General features: G+C 44.6%; 1 protein-coding gene across 1 annotated transcript in view; it reads left to right on the top strand.

Moving 5' to 3' along the window:
- CASQ2 (calsequestrin 2) overlaps positions 1 to 11,655 on the top strand; it is a 90,836-nt gene extending 79,181 nt beyond the window's left edge. Inside the window, exons 9-11 of the mRNA XM_033942544.1 lie at positions 331 to 431; positions 4,183 to 4,257; positions 11,071 to 11,655. Coding sequence (XP_033798435.1) covers positions 331 to 431; positions 4,183 to 4,257; positions 11,071 to 11,265 — 371 coding nt within the window. The 3' untranslated portion in view covers positions 11,266 to 11,655. The remainder of the gene's footprint in view (positions 1 to 330; positions 432 to 4,182; positions 4,258 to 11,070) is intronic.
- Positions 11,656 to 20,252: the final 8,597 nt, after the last annotated feature.

Below are 20,252 nucleotides of genomic sequence, written 5' to 3'. Positions count from 1 at the left end.
TAAGCAGTTTCTGGCCTGTTCCAGCCATATTTTGCTCCTAATCTAGTCAGTCTGGTTCAAGAATGAGTTTAGGATCTGCTGTTTTTTAGGCGACAGTCCTGATTTACATTGCTACCCCTGCAGTATGTCCAGGCCTGACTGGCCCAGAACTCAGGCAGGTATCCCCATGTTGCCATACTTAGAATTGCCACTGAGCCATCAAACTAGCTTGGTTAATGGGGGTTTTTTTCTAAAACATTCTCACCAAAGCTATCTCGTTCTGCCTGTGCAGCCAGTGCAGGATTCTCAGCTGTTTATGAGCACCTGACAGATTTCTGTCTTTTTCCTTAGATGGTTTTGAGTTCCTGGAGATCCTGAAACACGTTGCCAGGGACAACACAGAGAATCCTGAACTGAGCATCGTATGGATTGACCCAGATGACTTCCCCTTGGTAAGTCCTGAACAGGCTGGGAATCAAGAATCCTGCCACAAAGCATCCATGCACTGCAGACTGATGGGATGGTCTCTTGATTTCCGAATACTACCAGTGATGTAACCTCTGTTTTCCCTCTTCTCCCTGGTCCTATTATTGTCCATATATTTTATGTGTGGCCTTAAGAATGACTGGCACTGTCCTATCTAAACTTATAGTTTTTCTCTTACATTTTTTTTTAAGATTGTACACCGCCTTGCTCTGCTTATGTTGTTAATAATAATATTTATTTTTATATACCGCTATACCAGAAGTTCGAAGCAGTTCACAACATAAAAATTAGTACATGCAGTGTGAATAAAAATAATATAAAAGTTACAGCAAGTAGAATGAGATGCAGCAATTAAAACATAAATAATTTAGAAGACACATTAAGATACCAACCTAGCAAACAAATGTGTTTTTAACAATTTTCTAAAATCAAAATAAGAAGTAGCCTCTAGTATAATTTTTCTACGCCACGTATTCAATTTGGCGGCTTGAAATGAGAAGGTTCTGTCATAGAACTTCTTATAATGACAAGATTTTATAGAGGGATAATTAAACAGGTTTAGCCTACGTGTTCTCTTATTTGAAAGACTCAAAGAGAAGTGAGGAGCAAGATAGTCTGGTAACACACAGAAAACTGCTTTATAACAAATGCAAGAAAACTTAAAGAGGACTCCGGACTCTACCGGCAACCTGTGAAGTTTTCGATAGAAAGAAGTAATGTGCTCCCATTTTTTTAATCCACAAATGAGGCGAACAGCCTTATTCTGAACCACTCTCAATTTTTTGAGTATTTTCTCGTAAGCCCCTAAATCTACTATAATAAAACGCTAAGTGCGAATGCGCACTCTTACCTGCATGTTCCCTGATCCCTGATCTGTATGTCCGTGGCAGGTAAGAGTACACATCCGCGCTTAGGGTTCTATTCTAATGACTGGCGGCAGGTAACACGCCGCGACTCCCCCCCCCCCCGGCGCTGACCCTACCCAGCACACCCAAAACCCCCGTTGACCCTCCCAGACGAACCTCCCACCGCAAGATGAACACTAACCTCCCGGCTCCAGCAGCATCTGAGGCACAGTAAACATGCTGCTTCGTGTCCTTCTACTGGCCTGATTTCCTCTGCCGCGTCCCTGATGACATCATCAGAGATGAGGCAGAGGAAATTAGGGCAGTAGAAGGATGCGAAACAGCGTGTTTACTGTGCCTCAGACGCTGCTGGAGCCGGGAGGTTTGTCGGCCGTCTAGCGATGGGAGGGTCGGCTGGGAGGGTCAACGTGGGTTTCGGGTGTGCCAGGTAAGGTCGGCGCGGGGGGGGGTGTTAAATGGAAACATGCTGCTCAGGGGATGTGACGAAGGCAGGCAGGCTGGCATCGGGGGGTGGGGGTGGGACAAAGTCTGGAAGATAGTGATGGGGACATAGGAAGGAGGCACTGGGGGCACTAAGCAGGACAGAGGCACTGGGGGCACTAAGGACATGGGAAGGAGGTACTGGGGGCACTAAGGACATAGGAAGGAGGCACTGAGGGCACTAAGGACATAGGGAGAGACACAGACAGAAAAAATGCAGACAGATAGGCAGCGTCCAAGGAGAGACAGACAAAGAAAAAAAACCAGACAGACATCTACTCTAGTACCCGTTAGTGTAACGGGCTTACACACTAGTATATTATATTACAGTAGTCCAGAATACTCAAAGTAAAAGACTGCACCAACAGACAAAAGGAAACTTCGTCAAAAGGTGGTATAGAGCATTTGTATTAAATAAATAAATAAGTATGCATATATCACAGGGGAAAGGGTAGAGCAAGGGAAGTACCTGCATATATGAGGGTGGTTTGAAAAGTCTGGCAAAAAAAAAAGCAAGATAAGCAACTTACCCCCCTGTTTTACTACGGTACGCTATGCGGTTTAGCATGCGCTAAATATACACGCGCGTCAACCACTAACGCATCCACAGACTACAATGCATGCGTTAGCATTTAGCGCGTGGTTGGCGCGTGCTAAAATAATTAGCGCACCTTTGTAAAAGGAGCACTTAGTCTCCATCGAGGGCTATACACCTAGTCCAGTGAGTTTCCAGTTTTTTTGCATTGTAGGAAAAATAGCTTACAAAAAAACTGGAAACTCACTGGACCAAGTGTATAGCCCTCGATGGAGACTACATTGTTTAACTTGCTTTTTTACCAAAACTTTTCAAACCACCCTCATAATCAGTACAGCATTACAGATGTCTAGCAGTGCTATAGCAGTGTCTTGCAAGCTAAACAGGGCCACATCTACAAGGCCTCTGAGCATGCACAGACATCAATTGGTGATGTCACAAGCATGTGCGTGATGTCATCATGCCAATGCCCGCGCATGCTCAGAGGCCCTGTAGAGTGGCCCTGAGCTAGGGGGCCTTCCAAAACACAGACAAACTGCCGGGGGGAGGGGGGTAGAGAGGCGCCAGCACTGGTAGTGACTGGCTCGTCTCTTTCACAGCACACCTAGAACCTCGCCATGGCACACAGTTTGCAATACATTGTGCTATAGAAATGATTAGTAGCAGTATATGAATAATTTGAATAGAACACTGCAGCATATACTGTACACCAGTGTCTCTCAAACTTTTTTTTTAGCTCCGGCACACTAAACGGAGCAAATGTTTTTCGTAGCACGTTATAATTGAAATTATAAAATTGCAAAACCAACAAAAAATTAAATTTGAGAGTTATTTATTTAAAGTTCTTTAAGCTATGTATGGGCAATTGTAACAACAGTGAAACTAAAGCAGATAGAATAGAATTGCTAATCAATGTGATGGATGTGCTTGTTTCTGAGTGCAAATTAACTCAAAACGTGGCTCGATAGTTGACAAGCAAACACACATTTCATCATCCACCATCTGCAGTCATTCTCTTTTATTTTATTTCTGTCAGAGCTGAAAATCCAAGTTTGCAAAGATAAGAACATCCAAACAGTAACAAAGCCTTGATTGCTTTGTTGCTCAGGTTAGGATAACTACTGCATATAAACTAAAATTACTTGCCGTTGGTTTTCAAGGACTAATCACGTTAAAGAATGATGCTTGTCTAGGCACACAGACACTCACAACATTGACAGCCTCTTGCATACGTGACATACATGTCATCTATTCTAGTGCATACCTATGAAGGGAATTTTTTAAAATAAATTAAAATTCTGGAATCTCTTGTGCCACACCTGGAATTTCTTTGGGGCACACCACTGTGCTAGGGCACACAGTTGGAAAGCCACTGCTGTACATACTCCTGGCTTAGAAATAAAGTTGGTTACTGTCATGGTATGTACAAATTTAACTTCAGAGCTGCCAAGTTATCCAGCTCTAGGAAGAAAATTTTAGGCTAGTTCTAAATTTCTAAGTACCCTATCCTGTTGCATTATGAGACCAACAGAGCTGATTTCATTGGGTAGGATTGAGAACTACAAAACCAGGACTAACCAACAAATCTCCCTCTTGGAACTGGGTACCTTGACAGCTCTTTAACTTATTTGGAGACACTGTCCCTGCTACATCCTCACAGTGCCCAAGAAACATTACATCCATTGAAAAATATGCCGTAAGCCTGTTAAAACCCTTCCAAAACAACTGGGCTTCTTTCAAAATACACTCACATATGTCATGCATTGCACAAAGGCTGCAGGTGACAGGGGGTTTTCAGTCCCTGACCTCTTTCTTTCTCTTTTTGCTTTCCTGCAGTTAATCACTTACTGGGAGAAGACCTTCAAGATTGACCTTTTCAAGCCACAGATAGGCGTGGTGAATGTTACAGATGTAAGTACAGTATCTTGGAAGCATGGAAGGGCATAATAAGAAAAAAACAAAAAAAAACCGTCCAAGTCCCCTTTTGGCCTAAGGCCCTAGGCACCCAAAGTAGGCAGCAGGGAAATGTCCATTCTAAAAAAAATTTTTTAAAAAGCCTAAAATGTGGGTTTTTTTTTCGAGAATGGCCTACCTGTACATTCAGGAGTTTAATCACTCAGACTGCCACTTCGTCTACCTTTAAGCCCTATTCCTGGAAATAAATTCATCCAAGTCCTAAACTCCCAAAACAAGACTTTTTAAGCATAGGAGGGACCAGTCCTTCGCCTAAAAGCACGATTCTCTAACCGGTGTCTGTCATAAGCGCTGGTTAGAGAATCGTGGAACTGCCCCCCCCCCCCCCAAATGATCGCAGCAGAAGGGATGTCCAGTCTCTCCTGTGTGGCACTCACCACAACCCCTCCGCAACGATCGTGGCAGGAGAGATGCCCAATCTCTCCTACTGACACTCTCAAACCCTCCCGCAATCTTCTCCGGCAGGAGGGATGTCCATTCCCTCCTGCTGTGATCTCCCGTGAACCCTCTTCCTCTGGAAGCATTGCAGCATTCCTCCTGCCCCCACCTTCCGAAAGTTCGATCCCACCCCCACCCAGATAGGAGGCAATGTGAAATTGTGAATTAAGAATTGGTTATCAGACAAAAAACAAAAGGTAGGATTAAATGGCCATTTTTCTCAGTGGAGCAGAGAAAACAGTGGAGTGCCGCAGGGATCTGTATTAGGATCAGTGCTATTTAACTTATTTATAAATGATCTGGAAATTGGAACGACGAGTGATTAAATTTGCAGATGACACTAAATTGTTCAAAGTTGTTAAAACGCATGTGGATTGTTAAAAATTGCAGGGAGACCTCAGGAAATTGGAAGACTGGGCGTCCAAGTGGTAGGTGAAATGTAATGTGGACAAATGCAAAGTGATGCTTGTTGCGCTACAAGCTAACGCCTCCATAGAGCTGGCATTAGTATTTTTGTGTAGCATGGGGTTAGCGCGCGCTAAAAACGCTAGTGCAGCTTAGTAAAAGGAGCCCTAAGGATGTTATAATACCCCTATCTCGCTTCATGGTGGACCTCATCTGGAGTATTGTGTTCAGTTCTGGTCTCCTTATCTCAAGAAAGATATAGTGGCACTAGAAAAGGTTCTAACAAGAGCGACCAAGATGATAAAGGGGATGGAATTACTCTTGTTTGAGGAAGACTAAAAAGATTAGGGATCTTCAGCTTGGAAAAGAGACAGCCGATGGGAGATATGATTGAAGTTTACAAAATCCTGAGTAGAGCAGAATGGGTATAAGTGGATCAATTTTTCACTCTGTCAGAAATTACAAAGACTTGGGGACACTTGATGAAGTTACAGGGAAATACTTTTAAAACCAATAGGAGGAAATATTTTTTAGTCAGAGAATAGTTAAGCTCTGGAATGTGCTGCCAGAGGTTGTGGTAAGAACAGATAGCGTAATTGGTTTTTGGATAATTTCCTGGACAACTAAACTTAGACAACTTGGACAACTTTGGACAACTAAACTTTTCCCTGGAGGAAAGGTCCACAGTCTGTTATTGAGAAAGACCTGGGGGAAGCCACTGCTTGTCCTGGATCAGTAGAAAATCGCTAAAACCCGAAAAATACTTGGGAGGCTAGAAAAATAATCACAAAAACATAAACCTCCCAAACCCCAAGAACTGGAACCAGATAAGGGGATGAGACAAGAGCCAAACTGGTGGAGTGACAAATATATAACTACCACTAATAAAGGAATGGAATGGTAAACACAGAAGAGCCCTCAGTTACACAGCCACCCACTGGAACATCCAGCGGTAAAGGCTGTCACATGGCTTACACCCAGAAGGGTATTAACTGTGAAATATCCCCGGGCTTTTACTCTGTGTATAATTTATAATAAAGTGCACCCAACAGTGCTCAGTGTGAAAAAAGATAATAATAAATAAAAAAAACACACACATGCTCCACCATAAAAAGCAATTGTCTCAGCCCCTTATCCGGGGGGCCAAATGCAAACGTCCAAAACCAGCAAAGTAAAATAGCCAACAGGAAGTACTTAGCTTCTCAGTGGAAACGAACAGCCAGCGAAGATCTTAATTCGGCCCTACGGGACTCCGTTTCGGGGCTGCACACCCCCTTCTTCAGGAACAGCTGGACTGCGCTGTGACCCTCCAAATAATCCAGCACAGCTTGAATTGACAAAGCTGGAAATAGCGCTGAGTAGAACAGAACGCCTCTAATTTAAACTGCAAATGCTAAAATGTGATTGGATGGATAAGTCACATGGCTCCCCTGGAGCCGCAGGGGAAGAAAAGAAAGTCACTAAACCCCCAAAAAACCGTAAAAAACAGTAAACCAGATCCATTAAAAGGCATGTTGCCATTCGATGTAATCATTATGTCCAATAGGAGCCAATGCTTGAAGTTCAAAAATCCAGGACTGCTCCTCCGTTGTAACCAGAGGGTTTTGTCTCCCTGATAATTCTCATAAGCTTGTTCAATGATAGACCAACGTAGATCTTGGAAGGTATGTCCCAATTGAACACAGTGAGGCACTAACGGGGAACTCATTGATTGAGTGTTTATACGTGAGCGGTGCTCAATGAGACGAGTCTTGATCTTCCTTTGAGTGCGTCCCACGTATACCATGTGACACGGGCATATGATGGTATATATCACCCACATGGATTTGCATGTGGTGATCGATTTAAGAGTGTATGTCTTAAGAGTCTTGGGGTGTTGCCATGTATTCCCCTCAATGGTGGCTATGCAGAGATCGCAAGTGTCGCTACATTTTGAGTGTTGCCCCCCCTGAATAGTGCTCTGGTCTACTAAATGTCTGGAATGGACCACAAAATCTGCAATGTTCTTGGCACGAGAATATGCAATGTGTGGGAATTCTTGAAATATGGAGTGCAGCTGAAGGATGTGCCAGTGTTTCCTAATGCTTTGAGCAACAACCGCAGCGTGATCTGAAAAGGACAGCACACAAGTAGTTCTAACCTCTTCAGGAGATGGAACTGGAGCGAGTAAAAGAGTCCTGTTGGCATATAAAGCTCTGTGATAAGCATTTTGAAGGACACGGTGCGGATAACCCCGCTCTTTGAATCTAATATAGAGTTCCCGAGCTTGCATGCGGAACTCCTCAAGATCTGTACATAACCTCCGGATGCGTAAGAACTGACTTATAGGCAGAGATTGTTTGAGCTTAGTAGGATGACAGCTAGTGTAGATCAAGTAATTGTTGACCTCTACAGATTTTCTATAAACAGTAGTGGTTAAAGTATGGTTAGATTTGTGGACCATGACATCCAAAAACGATATTTGATGTTGATCGGATGTCATTGTAAATCTCAAATTAGCATCCAAAGTGTTGAGCCAATCAACAAACCGACTCAGCAACTCAGGCGAACCCGTCCAGATGCAAAAAACATCGTCGATAAATCTATACCACACTTTGATATGAGCAAACCATATGGAGGAATACAGATGGATTTCCTCAAATCGTGAGACATATAAATTGGCGATGCTAGGGGCAGCTGCTGTGCCCATTGCCACGCCATGTGTCTGTAGGAAAAACTGTTGGTCAAATTGAAAATAATTATGGTTCAAAACCAACTGCGCTAATTGAACAAGAAAGTCAGCTCTGACGCGGTCATGATGAATGTCCTGCATAAAAATTCTAGAAATTAATTCTAGAGCAGCATTTTGGGGTATGTTGGAATATAAAGACTCCAAATCCATTGTAACCAAGAGATGAGTGTCTCTAATGTCAGTAACCTGAGTGATACATGACAAGAAATGAGTGGTATCCTTTAAATAGGACCTTGCTTTAATAACTTGAGGTTTAAGAAACCAGTCAATGAATTTGGACAGAGGCTCTAGCACGGTGCCTCTAAGGGACACAATAGGTCTACCCGGAGGGGGTCTAACATTCTTATGTACCTTAGGGACAATATAAAATGTTGGACGGCGAGGGGAGGACAATTTCAAAAATCTTTTTTCTGCTCCAGTGAGCTGACCTTCATCATAAGCCTTGTCTACAATAGAGGCGATGGTGCTAATGAGGGAATAAGTAGGGTCCCCCGAAAGAATCGAATAATAGCGTGTATCAGACAGATGTTTGTTGACTTCATCAGCGTACTGTTGATTGTTCAAAACAACAATAGAGCCGCCCTTATCAGCGGGCTTAATGACACGCTGGTTGTCTTTACCTAAAGCTAAAAGGGCGGCTCGTTCCCGCTTAGTGAGGTTAGAATAACTGTGAGGTTTAGAACCCAAAGACCTTTCAAGTGTATGTAAGTCTCTCAAAATGAGCTCCCTAAAAGTATACAAGGCAGGGTCCAAAGGACCTGGAGGGAGCCATTTGGAGGAAGGTCTAAATATAGAAGGGTCTATGCTAACAGGCTGCTTGTGGAAGAATAACTTAATTTGTAAAGACCTGATAAACCGTTCTATGTTGCACCGTGTGGTAAAAGCGTCATATCGCGTGGATGGAACGAACGAAAGTCCTTTATTTAACACCTCTAGTTGGTCAGAAGACAAGGGTATCCCTGATAGATTGTTAACTAGGGATTGACTGGACCGAATGATCTCGTTTGAGGACGGGTCGGTGGATTCGAGCTGGGATATTGGCCTCTGTTGGGCCCCCTGCCTCTCTGTCTGCCTCCCCTCTGCCTCCGTTGCCTGCCCTGATCCCCCCTGGTAAAAAAACCGGAGATTTAGATCTGGCACTAAGATCATCTGTGCCACTACTGGAGCCTAGGTCCAAGTCAGTGAGAGGCTGGACTGGTGGTGTACTACGTTGTGTGTCTTTAAAGGTTAACCATGAATAAATGTTGCCCTTTGCATAATCATCTGCATCACGATGAAATTTCCAGCTTTGTCAATTCAAGCTGTGCTGGATTATTTGGAGGGTCACAGCGCAGTCCAGCTGTTCCTGAAGAAGGGGGTGTGCACCCCCGAAACAGAGTCCCGTTGGACGAATTAAGATCTTCGCTGGCTGTTCGTTTCCACTGAGAAGCTAAGTACTTCCTGTTGGCTATTTTACTTTGCTGGTTTTGGACGTTTGCATTTGGCCCCCCGGATAAGGGGCTGAGACAATTGCTTTTTATGGTGGAGCATGTGTTTGTTTTTTGATTTATTATTATCTTTTTTCACACTGAGCACTGTTGGGTGCACTTTATTATAAATTATACACAGAGTAAAAGCCCGGGGATGTTTCATAGTTAACACCCTTCTGGGTGTAAGCCATGTGACAGCCTTTACCACTGGATGTTCCAGTGGGTGGTTGTGTAACTGAGGGCTCTTCTGTGTTTACCATTCCATTCCTTTATTAGTGGTAGTTATATATTTGTCACTCCACCAGTTCGGCTCTTGTCTCATCCCCTTATCTGGTTCCAGTTCTTGGGGTTTGGGAGGTTTACGTTTTTGTGTCCTGGATCAGTAGCATGGAATGTTGCTACTCCTTGGGTTTTAGCCAGGTTCTAGGGACCTGGATTGGCCACCGTGAGAACGGGTTACTGGGCTTGATGAATAATTGGTCTGACCCAGTAAGGCAATTCTTATGTTCTTATGATGTCATTTCCTGTTACGTGACCCATCCAAGATTGCGTCAAGTACTCTGAAACAAGAAGTGACATAGGGACCACTAGGGTGTGCCAACATCTTTAAAAGGGGGCATGGCCTGGATGGAGTTATGATGTTACTTCATGTTTTGCCAGCAAAAAAAAATGGGGTTTTGGGGCAGAGTTATGAAAAAGGGGTGTGGTTTGGGGATAGAATTATGTAAATAAGGCATGATTAGGTGTTTGTTATGCACAAGGTGTGGGGGCAGACCCACGATGTCATATCCCATGACATCATCGAAGGAGGTGCGGAGGAATGAAGTGGGCAGAGAGTAGGTGGAGCTTGGACAGGTCCTAACCTCTGACTGGCTAATGGGCCATAAGTCAAAATATGCAAATTAGGTTTGATGAAAACAATGCAACCTTACTACTTCTGGCAGACATGCAGGTGCTCTTGTAACTGGGACTGTCTGACAGGCTACATAGACAGTTATTTTGTTGACTGGGTAAGTGCAGCAGATGGTTGGTAGCAGGGTACCATCTGAAAAAGCTAATAGCCATCCTAATTTTCAGGGCTATACTAGAATATAACAAAGCTTTGTGGTTAGTCAATGGAAATAGAAGAGTGCTGTGGGTAAATGTAATTGAGGATCATACATGGTCATTTACCCGATACAATAGAGCTTTAGACTAGCTGGGATACATCTTTGTTAGTAAACAGTAGACACAAAAAACTCAGGAGCCTTTTCCTGTTATCATCTATTATGTAACTTCCAGAGTTTCTAGATTCTTTGTATGATATGACACCTTTCATTGAACCAAGGTGAAAGCAATCCAAAATACTGTAGTTTATGAGATTTTCAGACCACAAAAGTCCCTTAATCATTTATTTAAAGAAGAAACCCAAGCACTGTTTGAACAAAAGTCTGGTAAATGTATTACAGCCTTAGAAAATACACTATAGCAGTCAGACGGCTCAATATGCAATACAAGAGGAGGAAATACCAGGAGGGAGAGAATATGATAAGTGGAGCATGGCAGAAGAAGATTTTGTCCAGAGTCAGTAGTTTGAGTAAACTGGTAGGACTGAAAGGACTGGAACTTTTATCTCCTCAAACCCTGTCCTTTGCTCCTTTTGTTTTTAAGTAACATCGATACAGTTCAGGAAATGACTCTAACATCACTTTCTTTTGTGCATCTCAGGCAGACAGTGTCTGGATGGATATCCCAGATGATGATGACTTGCCTACAGCAGAGGAGTTGGAAGACTGGATTGAGGATGTGCTTTCTGGAAAGATAAATACTGAGGATGATGATGACGAAGATGATGACGACGACGATGACGATGATGATGACGAAGATGACGATGATGATGACGATGACGATGATGATGACTAGAACTAAATCCCTAGCAGTCCCTATCCCTGCATTCACTCAGATATCCAGAAGAGGTTGATTCTTCCTTGTATGACTGTGACAACAGTGATTCTTCCTGCTCTTTAAAGACCATAATAAATCAATAAATAAACCCCTCAAAGGATAGCAAATAATATAAGTAAAAAAAGGCTCTCCAACTACAAAGCTCCTATACTTTAAGTTAGATGTAATAAATAAGGTAAAATTAATTTTGATTATAATCAAAATAATTATAACACAAGCCCAAAAAATTATTGGTGCTATGGGTTTTTTTTAACCTGTTCCTGGGGCTATTTGGGACACTGATTCAGAAAATTACATTGGATAGACCGAATCAGCTCTAGTTTCTTAGATATGGTTGAATTTATTATTTTTTTTTACTGCTATTTAAAAGAGCCAAACATGAACATTGGGTAAAAAAAGATTGGCCTCTGAGGGAATATATAGTGGTTGGTGGACAAAATGTAATCAATGAACTTTAGGTAGCACGAGATAGAATCATACTGACACCACTACATATAAAGCTAGGTCTGATAAGATAATTTGTAAAGGCTTTGAAAAAAGATGGCTTGTGCATTGAATACGTGAAGGGACATTATCAAAAGTGGGAAAATATCCATTCTCGAATAATATCTCTTAAGATAATTTTTTTTCGAGAATTGTCTATCTGGATATCCAGGCTATTGTTTGTCTAGACCCCCAGGTCGTCTATCTTTATACCGCATACTCAATCAAAATTTCATCCAAGTCCCAAACGCCCAGAACAAGACTTTTTGGATGTGGGAGAGGCCAGCATTGTGATGGACTGGCCACCTAGACATGGCAACAGAGTAGTGGGGTACCTTACAGGGCACTGCTGTGAACTTCACAAAAAGGGTGCCATATAAACATCTCATCAGAACTCCCTTATAGTTTTAGGCAGTAAAGTAGGGTTTTGGTGGGCACACATATTCCACCCACATGTAGTGGTTAAAGTGGCTTATGGGCCTGGGTCCTCCTCTCTATGATTCACTAGCCCACCCCCCAGGCTATTTAAGACACCTGTATGCAGCTCTATTAGGCTTTCCTATACTAGGTACTGATGTTCTGGAGACACGTATGTACATTATTATTCTGATCTTTGTGGGTGTGAGGGGGTCAGTTAACAGTGGGGAAGTGTGTGGGAGTCTTTACGTTGACTGGTTATCTTGTCACTTTAGATACTTTTTGGGCACTTATACCTACTTTTACATCATCTAACTCACAACGTATAAGTTCTGTCCAGGAAGTCTAGTAAAATATTCAATTATCCCTGCAGAATGACTAAGGGGCTCATAATCGAAACATAAATATGTCTAAAACCCCGCCCAAATTGGCACTTGGACTACCTAAAAGACAGGTCGTCCAAGTGCCGATAAATGAAATGGGTTTTTGGACATTTACAGAGACTATTTAGGCCTCTGAATCCAGCTCTGCGCCCAGAGCTGAAAGGGTTTTTTTTGAAGGAGTGTTTAGGGTAGGATGTGAGCTAACCTAGACTTAGTCATACTGCAGGGATAATCAAAAATTTTATGAGGCTGCCTGGATGGAACTTATACCAAGCTCCACCCTAGACCTGCCCAAGCTCTGCCCCTGACTCCACCCCCATAATAATAGTACTAATTGCAATGCAATTTCTTCCATCCATTTTTCATATACATACAATATAATCTTATTAATACATAATGGTAACCACAAAATTTAAAAAACACAAAGCACACTGTACGCAGAGAAAATATTAATTAACATTTATATTCAGTTTTTTTTTCAAAGAGGTCAAGGCAGATGACTTTAAAATATGCAATGTTACCTCAGTAACAACTATAGAAAAATAGACAAATGTAGTGCAAAATATAGACAGCAGACATAAATTCTCAAAACTGGCACATTTCGATCATTAAATTGAAAATAAAATTATTTTTCCTACCTTTGCTGTCTGGTGATTTTATGAGTCTCTGGTTGCACTTCCTTCTGACTGTGCATCCAGTATTTCTTTCTTTCAGCCTCCTGCATGCTTCCTCTCCTCCAGACCTCATTCCATTCCCCAACCAACATCTCTCTCTGTCCCTCCATGAGTCCAACTTTACTTCCTCTCTCCTCCGCCCCCATTGGCAACATGTATCCAGGGCCGGATTTTCCTTTAGGCTAACTAGGCTTCAGCCTAGGGCTTCAAGATCCGTGTCACATTTTTTATAAAGGTTAGTACCAATAACAACATGTTTCATTTAACATATTGATATATATCACAGTAATGATGTATTTTATTATCTCTCATGTAATTTACAAACTTAAAAATGGGAGGTGAAAGGGCTTCATAAGTGGAATAGCCTAGGGCCTCTTTTCATCTAAATCCGGCCCTGCATGTATCTCTCTTTCTCATTCCCTCCCCTGCTGGAAAGGGAGTGGGGAAAGTGAAAGAGGGAGAGATCCAGGGTGCATCTCTCCTACACCCTCTATTGCCACAGCCAATATTTCTCCCTTCTTTCCATAAGTCCAACATCTCTTTCTCTCTGCCTCCTGCATGCTTTTTTTCCTCCAGTCCTCATTCCCTCCACCAAACATCTCTCTCTCCCTCCATGAGTTCAACTTTTTGCTCTCTGCCCTCTCCCTTTTCCCAAGTGTGACATTTCTCCTTCCCTCCTTTCTTCTCTCCCCTTTCATCTCTCACTCTGTCTCAATGAGTCCAACACTTTCTGCCTCCTGTGTGCTTCCTCTCCTCCGGACCTCATTCCCTTCCCCAATCAACATCTCTCTCTGTCCCGCCATGAGTCCAACTTTTCTTCCTCTCTCCTCCACTCCTATTGGTAATAAGTCTCCCTCTCTCCTCTCTCTCACTGTCCATCTGTCTTGAGAGATCCAGGCATCTCTCCCACCCCACTCTCTCATCCCCCAAATCATGTGCATTTTTCACCACTGTCCACAAGCCCCATGCCCATGTGTCCTTCTAACATAGAAACATAACATAGAAATAGACGGCAGATAAGGGCCACGGCCCATCCAGTCTGCCCACCCCAAAGACCCTCCCCTACCTTTCTTTGTGAATAGATCCCACGTGTCTGTCCCATTTGGCCTTAAAATCAGGCACGCTGCTGGCCTCAATAACCTGAAGTGGAAGACTATTCCAGCGATCAACCACCCTTTCAGTGAAAAAGAATTTCCTGGTGTCCCCATGCAGTTTTCCGCCCCTAATTTTCCACTGATGCCCCCTTGTTGCCGCTGGACCCTTGAAGAAGAAGATATCTTCTTCCATCCCGATGCGGCCCGTGAGATACTTGAATGTCTCGATCATGTCACCCCTCTCTCTGCGCTCCTCGAGCGAGTATAGCTGCAATTTATCCAGCCTTTCTTCGTACGGGAGATCCTTGAGTCCCGAGACCATCCGGGTGGTCATTCTCTGGACCGATTCCAGTCTCAGCACATCCTTGCGATAATGCGGCCTCCAGAATTGCACACAGTATTCCAGGTGGGGCCTCACCATTGATCTATACAATGACATAATGACTTCCGGCTTACGGCTGACGAAACCCCTCCGTATGCAACCCATGATTTGTCTTGCCTTGGATGAAGCTTGCTCCACTTGATTGGCAGCTTTCATGTCCTCACTGACGATTACCCCTAAGTCTCGTTCTGCTACCGTTCTTGTTAGGATCTCGCCATTAAGGGTGTAAGTCTTACATGGGATATGGCCGCCCAGGTGCATAACTTTGCATTTTTTGGCATTGAAGCTGAGTTGCCAGTTCCTAGACCAGCGCTCCAGGAGGAGCAGGTCGTGCATCATGCTGTCCGGCATTGAATCTTCGTCCGCTGTGTCAATGCCCACAACATTGCCCAGTTTGGCGTCATCGGCAAATAATGTCATTTTACCTCGCAGCCCTTCTGCTAAGTCACTTATAAAGATGTTGAATAGGATCGGGCCCAGGACCGAGCCCTGCGGCACCCCACTGATCACCTCTGTCATTTCTGAGGGAGTGCCGTTCACCACCACCCTCTGAAGCCTACCTCCAAGCCAGTTCTCAACCCATTTCGTCAATGTATCGCCCAATCCCATAGAACTCATCTTGCATAGTAACCTGCAGTGTGGAATGCTATCGAATGCTTTGCTGAAGTCTAGGTACACGATGTCCAGGGACTCCCCAACATCCAGCTTCCCCGTCACCCAGTCAAAGAAGCTGATTAGATTGGATTGGCATGATCTCCCCTTAGTAAATCCATGTTGACGGGGATCCCGTAGATTCTCCTTATCTAGGATCATATCCAATTGGTGTTTGATTAGAGTTTCCATTAGTTTGCTAACTATTGAAGTGAGACTCACCGGTCTGTAGTTTGCCGTCTCCATCTTGGAGCCTTTCTTGTGGAGTGGAATGACATTAGCCATCTTCCAGTCCAACGGGATGTTGCCTGTACTGAGGGAGAGGTTGAAGAGTGCGGACAGTGGCTCCGCCAAGACCTCACTCAACTCCCTAAGCACCCTGGGGTGTAGGATGTCAGGCCCCATTGCCTTGTTAACCTTGAGTTTTGACAGCTCACCTTAGACACTGCTGGGCGTAAACTTGAAGTTACTAAACGGGTCAATTGAGTCAACCCTTGTCTTTAGCTGAGGGCCAAGCCCCGGTGCTTCTCTGGTGAATACTGAGCAGAAGTATTCATTTAGCAGCTGTGCTTTTTCAGAATACTTTTCCACATAGCCTCCGTCTGGTTTCTTAAGACATACAATCCCGCCTGAGTTTTTACTTCTGTCACTGATATATCTGAAGAAGGATTTATCTCCCTTCTTGATGTTCTTTGCTAGAGATTCCTCCATGTGGAATTTAGCCTCCCTGACAGCTGTTTTGACGGCCTTTGACTTGGTCAGGTAGTCTGCTCTAGAGTCCTGTTTCCCTGATTGTTTGTAAGAGATGAATGCTTTTTTCTTCTCCTTGATGAAGGTCAGAGATCTCTGCAGTGAACCACTGCGGCTTATTGTTCCTTCGCCGCTTATTAATTTAACATAGCGGTTTGTCGCTTCTTGTATGGTGGCTTTCAAAGTTGACCACATTTTTTCCACGCTTGGCTATGTAGCGCCTGGTGGACAAAGGAACCCATGTCTTGGAAGTTTGTGTCCCTGAAATTGATGTCCTTGGTCTGTGTGGTAGTTTTAGTGAAACCTTTCTTAAGATTGAACCATACCATGTTGTGGTCACTGTAGGCCAAAGTGTCGCCCACCGAGACCTCTGTGACACTTTCTCCATTGGTAAGTAAAAGGTCCAGAATTGCCTGATCCCTTGTTGGGTCCAACACCAGTTGCCTGAGACTAGCTCCCTTCATAGAGTTTAATAACCTCCTGCTGCTGCCGGAAGCAGAGGTAAGTGTATCCCAATCCACATCAGGCATGTTGAAGTCACCTACCAATACTGTGTCCCCATGCAAGGTAATATTTTCTATATCTCCCATAATTTCTAAATCCAGGTCATCCTTTTGTCTTGGGGGTCTGTAGATTATGCCAAGATACAGGCATTTGTCCTTCCCTCTGGCCATATTAACCCAAAGGGATTCCCCAGTGTATTGGACATCTGTGATTCTTGTGACCTTAATGTCATCTTTAGTATATAATGCTACTCCTCCTCCCATTCTGCCCTCCCTGTCCCGGCGAAGCAAATTGTAACTCGGTATGACCATGTCCCACCCGTGGGAGTCTGTGAGCCAGGTCTCGGATATCGCCACCACATCCAGGTCGGCATTCCTTATTTCTGTTTCCAATTCCAGGATCTTGTTTCCCAAACTGTGTGCATTGACGTACATAGCCCTCCATGTTGTATTTTTGTCACATCTCAGTCGGGATATTCCCGTTTGAGCTACTTGAATACCTTTAGCATTTTTTGTGCTCTCTGCAGACCCAGAACTACAGTGTGTACTCCCCCTAGTCCCTGAATTACAATGTGACCCATGATGCTGATGTGAACCTACCCCCGGTTCAAAAGTGTGTGTACTCGCCCCTGACTCAGAATTTTGGTGACTACTTACCTCAGACTCTAGAAAGTATTGGCAGTTTAATTCGCCAGGTATGTAGTTTGTGCCTGTACCCTCCCCTGACCTACCTAGTTTAAAGCCCTGTGAAGTAGGCGGGCTAGGCGGTGTCCAAGAACATTCTTCCCTCTTCTGGTCAGGTGTAGCCCGTCGTGTCCCTGTAGCCCTTGCAAAGCTTCTCCATGGTGCAGGAACCCGAAGTTCATCTCTTTGCACCATCCTCGCAGCCAGTCGTTCGCCCTCTGCATTCGATCCTCTCTGGCTCTGCCCTTGCCTCTCACTGGGAGGATCGAGGAGAAGACCACCTGCACATCCATCCTCCTCAGCTTCTCACCCAGGGCCCTGAAGTCTTCAGGTATGCTGTCCGGGGTGCTCCTGGCGGTGTCGTTGGTTCCAACGTGGATTAGAATCCAGAGAAGTGGTCTTGGGGCTTGATGAGTCTGTCAAGGCAAGCGGTTACATCCCGGATCCTGGCCCCTGGCATACAGCAGACCTCTCTTGATTGTAGATCAGGTCTGCAAATTGGTCCCTCGGTGCCCCTCAGCAGCGAATCCCCGATGATCACCACTCTGCGCTTCTTAGGGGTGGGCCGTACTGTTGATTCCGGAGCTGGAACCGTCTGCTGAGCATCTTCTTGTACCTCATTCTCAGGACCTTCCTGTAGCAGCTGATATCTGTTCCTCAGGGCGATTTGTGGTGTCGATGTAGAGCTGACCTGTATGTGAGAAAAAGAGACAGAGTTAGGTCATCTGCGTTTTCCTGAGGAGGAAGTCACCAGCTGCCAGGTGTCAGCGTCACCTGCCACTTCCTGCATTCCGGCGGTTTGTCTCAAGTTTGCAGGTTTGGATGTTTTGGGTGTCCCCAGGGTGGTCATGTCAGCACTCTGTTCAGCGATCTGAGACAGCTCCTGGATGACTCCATCGATGAGTCACCCCTCTCCAGCACAATGCCACATCTCTCCCTCCATCACTATGTCCAACATTCCTCCCCCTTGCATCCCCTTCAATCTGTCCCTCTGGTCCCTCTCTACCGCCATATCCAACATTTCTCCCTCTCATCCTTCTATTCCCCATGCATCTCTACCTCACTCCTCTCTCTCTCTCTGCCCAGTTTTCCTTTCTTCCATTCCCCATGTGCACCATTTCTCACTCACATACTCATGCCCAACAAATCTCTTTCTATTCCCTCCTTCCTGTGTCCCAAGTTTGTGCCCACCTCCCTGCCTTTCAGCCTTTGTCCCAAAATTAAATTGTATGCTGGGGATCCTTGCCTGCCCACCTGCCCCTGCTGAAGCCACTGCTGGGGATCCCTCCCTTCCTGCCTGCCCGCACTCCCCCCCAAAGCCGACCCAGTTATTTTTTGGAGCTGCACTCGCTCCCTCCTCCCCCCAGTGAATTCCGTGCAGGGACTTTGCCAGCGATTCACACACTGCATGTGGCTGGCCCACAAGACTTCCCTTTGACATCAACTTTGACATTGGAGAGGTTTCTGGGTCAGCTACCTATGTGCAGCATGTGAGTCATGTCTCTGCAAGGAGTTTGCTGGGGGCGGAGGGAGTGAGTGTGGCTCCATCAATTAACTGGGTCGGCTTCAGGGTGTATGTGGGGGGGGGGAGGGTTCAGACAGGCAGGGATCTCTGGCAGCAGCAGCTTCTACTAATGGACAGGGAATATCCTCCGCAGCAGCCAGGCCACGTACCCCCAACAAGCGGGCCACGTACCCCTAAGGGTACGCGTACCGCATGTTGAGAAACGCTGACTTAGACAATTTAAAATCAGGTCTAAGTGCCCAGAAGGTATCCAAAGTGACCAGATAAGGGCTATTGGGGTTGTAGACAGGTGGGTATAGTAAGTTTTTGGGGGGCTCACCATGACCTGCAAGGGAGTTGTGGTGAGATGTTTATGTGACATCCTTTTTGTGAAGTTCACAGCAGTGGCCTATAAGGTGCCCAACTACTCTGTTGTCATGTCTGGCTTCTCCCATGTCCAAAAGGCCTGGTTCTAGGCGTTTGGGGCTTGTACGATTTTTTGGACAAGAATGTAGTATAAAAAGACGTACTAGCGCTGGACATAGAAGCAGACGATTTTTTAAATTAAATTTTTGGACGTATTTTTCGACAATGGACTTTGGACAACTAGCGCTCTAGGCCCAAAATGGACTTATACATTTGTTTTGATTATACCCCTTGACGTCTAAGTTGGCCCACATCCCGCCTCAACCACTCCTCCAAATACATCTCTTTTAGCTCTGGGCGCACAGCGGCATTCAGAGGCCTACAAAGTCCCTGGATACATCCAAAAAATCAGTTTGATTATATCAGCACTTGGACAACCTGTCTTTTAGTTTTTAGACGTGTTTAAGTTTTGATTATGAGCCCCCTAGCAGATATGTTACGTGGACTTATCAATGAAAAACTGAAGGCAGGAATTTTCGATGGTCCACAGATCAGACAACTTATAAATGACCCACATTTCATAGCATCAATGAATGAAATTGAATCATGTGCCTGGTCTTCATTTATTCTTGATGTGAAAAACTTTCTTGGCAACAAGAAGGCAAACAACTACACACAGTTAGTTGCTCTTTCAATTCAAACATGCTCTTTAATTTCAAACATGAGTGTTAGAGTCAATTATCTGCACAATCACCTAGATCAGTGTTTTTCAACCTTTTTACACCTATGGACCGGCAGAAATAAAATAATTATACTGTGGACCGGCATTGGTCCGTGGACCGGCGGTTGAAGAACACTGGGCTAAGTCGTGGGCCAGACCCTGCCCATCTCTATCCAATCTCCACCCCAGACCCTGCCCCCATAATACTACTAATTGCACCTTGCACGTCCCGTGCCTCATCTGGAAGCCTTCCCTCTGACGTTGCAACGTCAGAGAGAAGGCTTCCGGTTCAGGAGCAGGATGCCCGTAGGAGCCACTGCACCGAATCAGTTG

Source organism: Geotrypetes seraphini, chromosome 4 (genome assembly GCF_902459505.1).
Source record: "Geotrypetes seraphini chromosome 4, aGeoSer1.1, whole genome shotgun sequence".
Taxonomy (NCBI): domain Eukaryota; kingdom Metazoa; phylum Chordata; class Amphibia; order Gymnophiona; family Dermophiidae; genus Geotrypetes; species Geotrypetes seraphini.
This window is presented reverse-complemented; position numbering and strand designations above follow the sequence as displayed.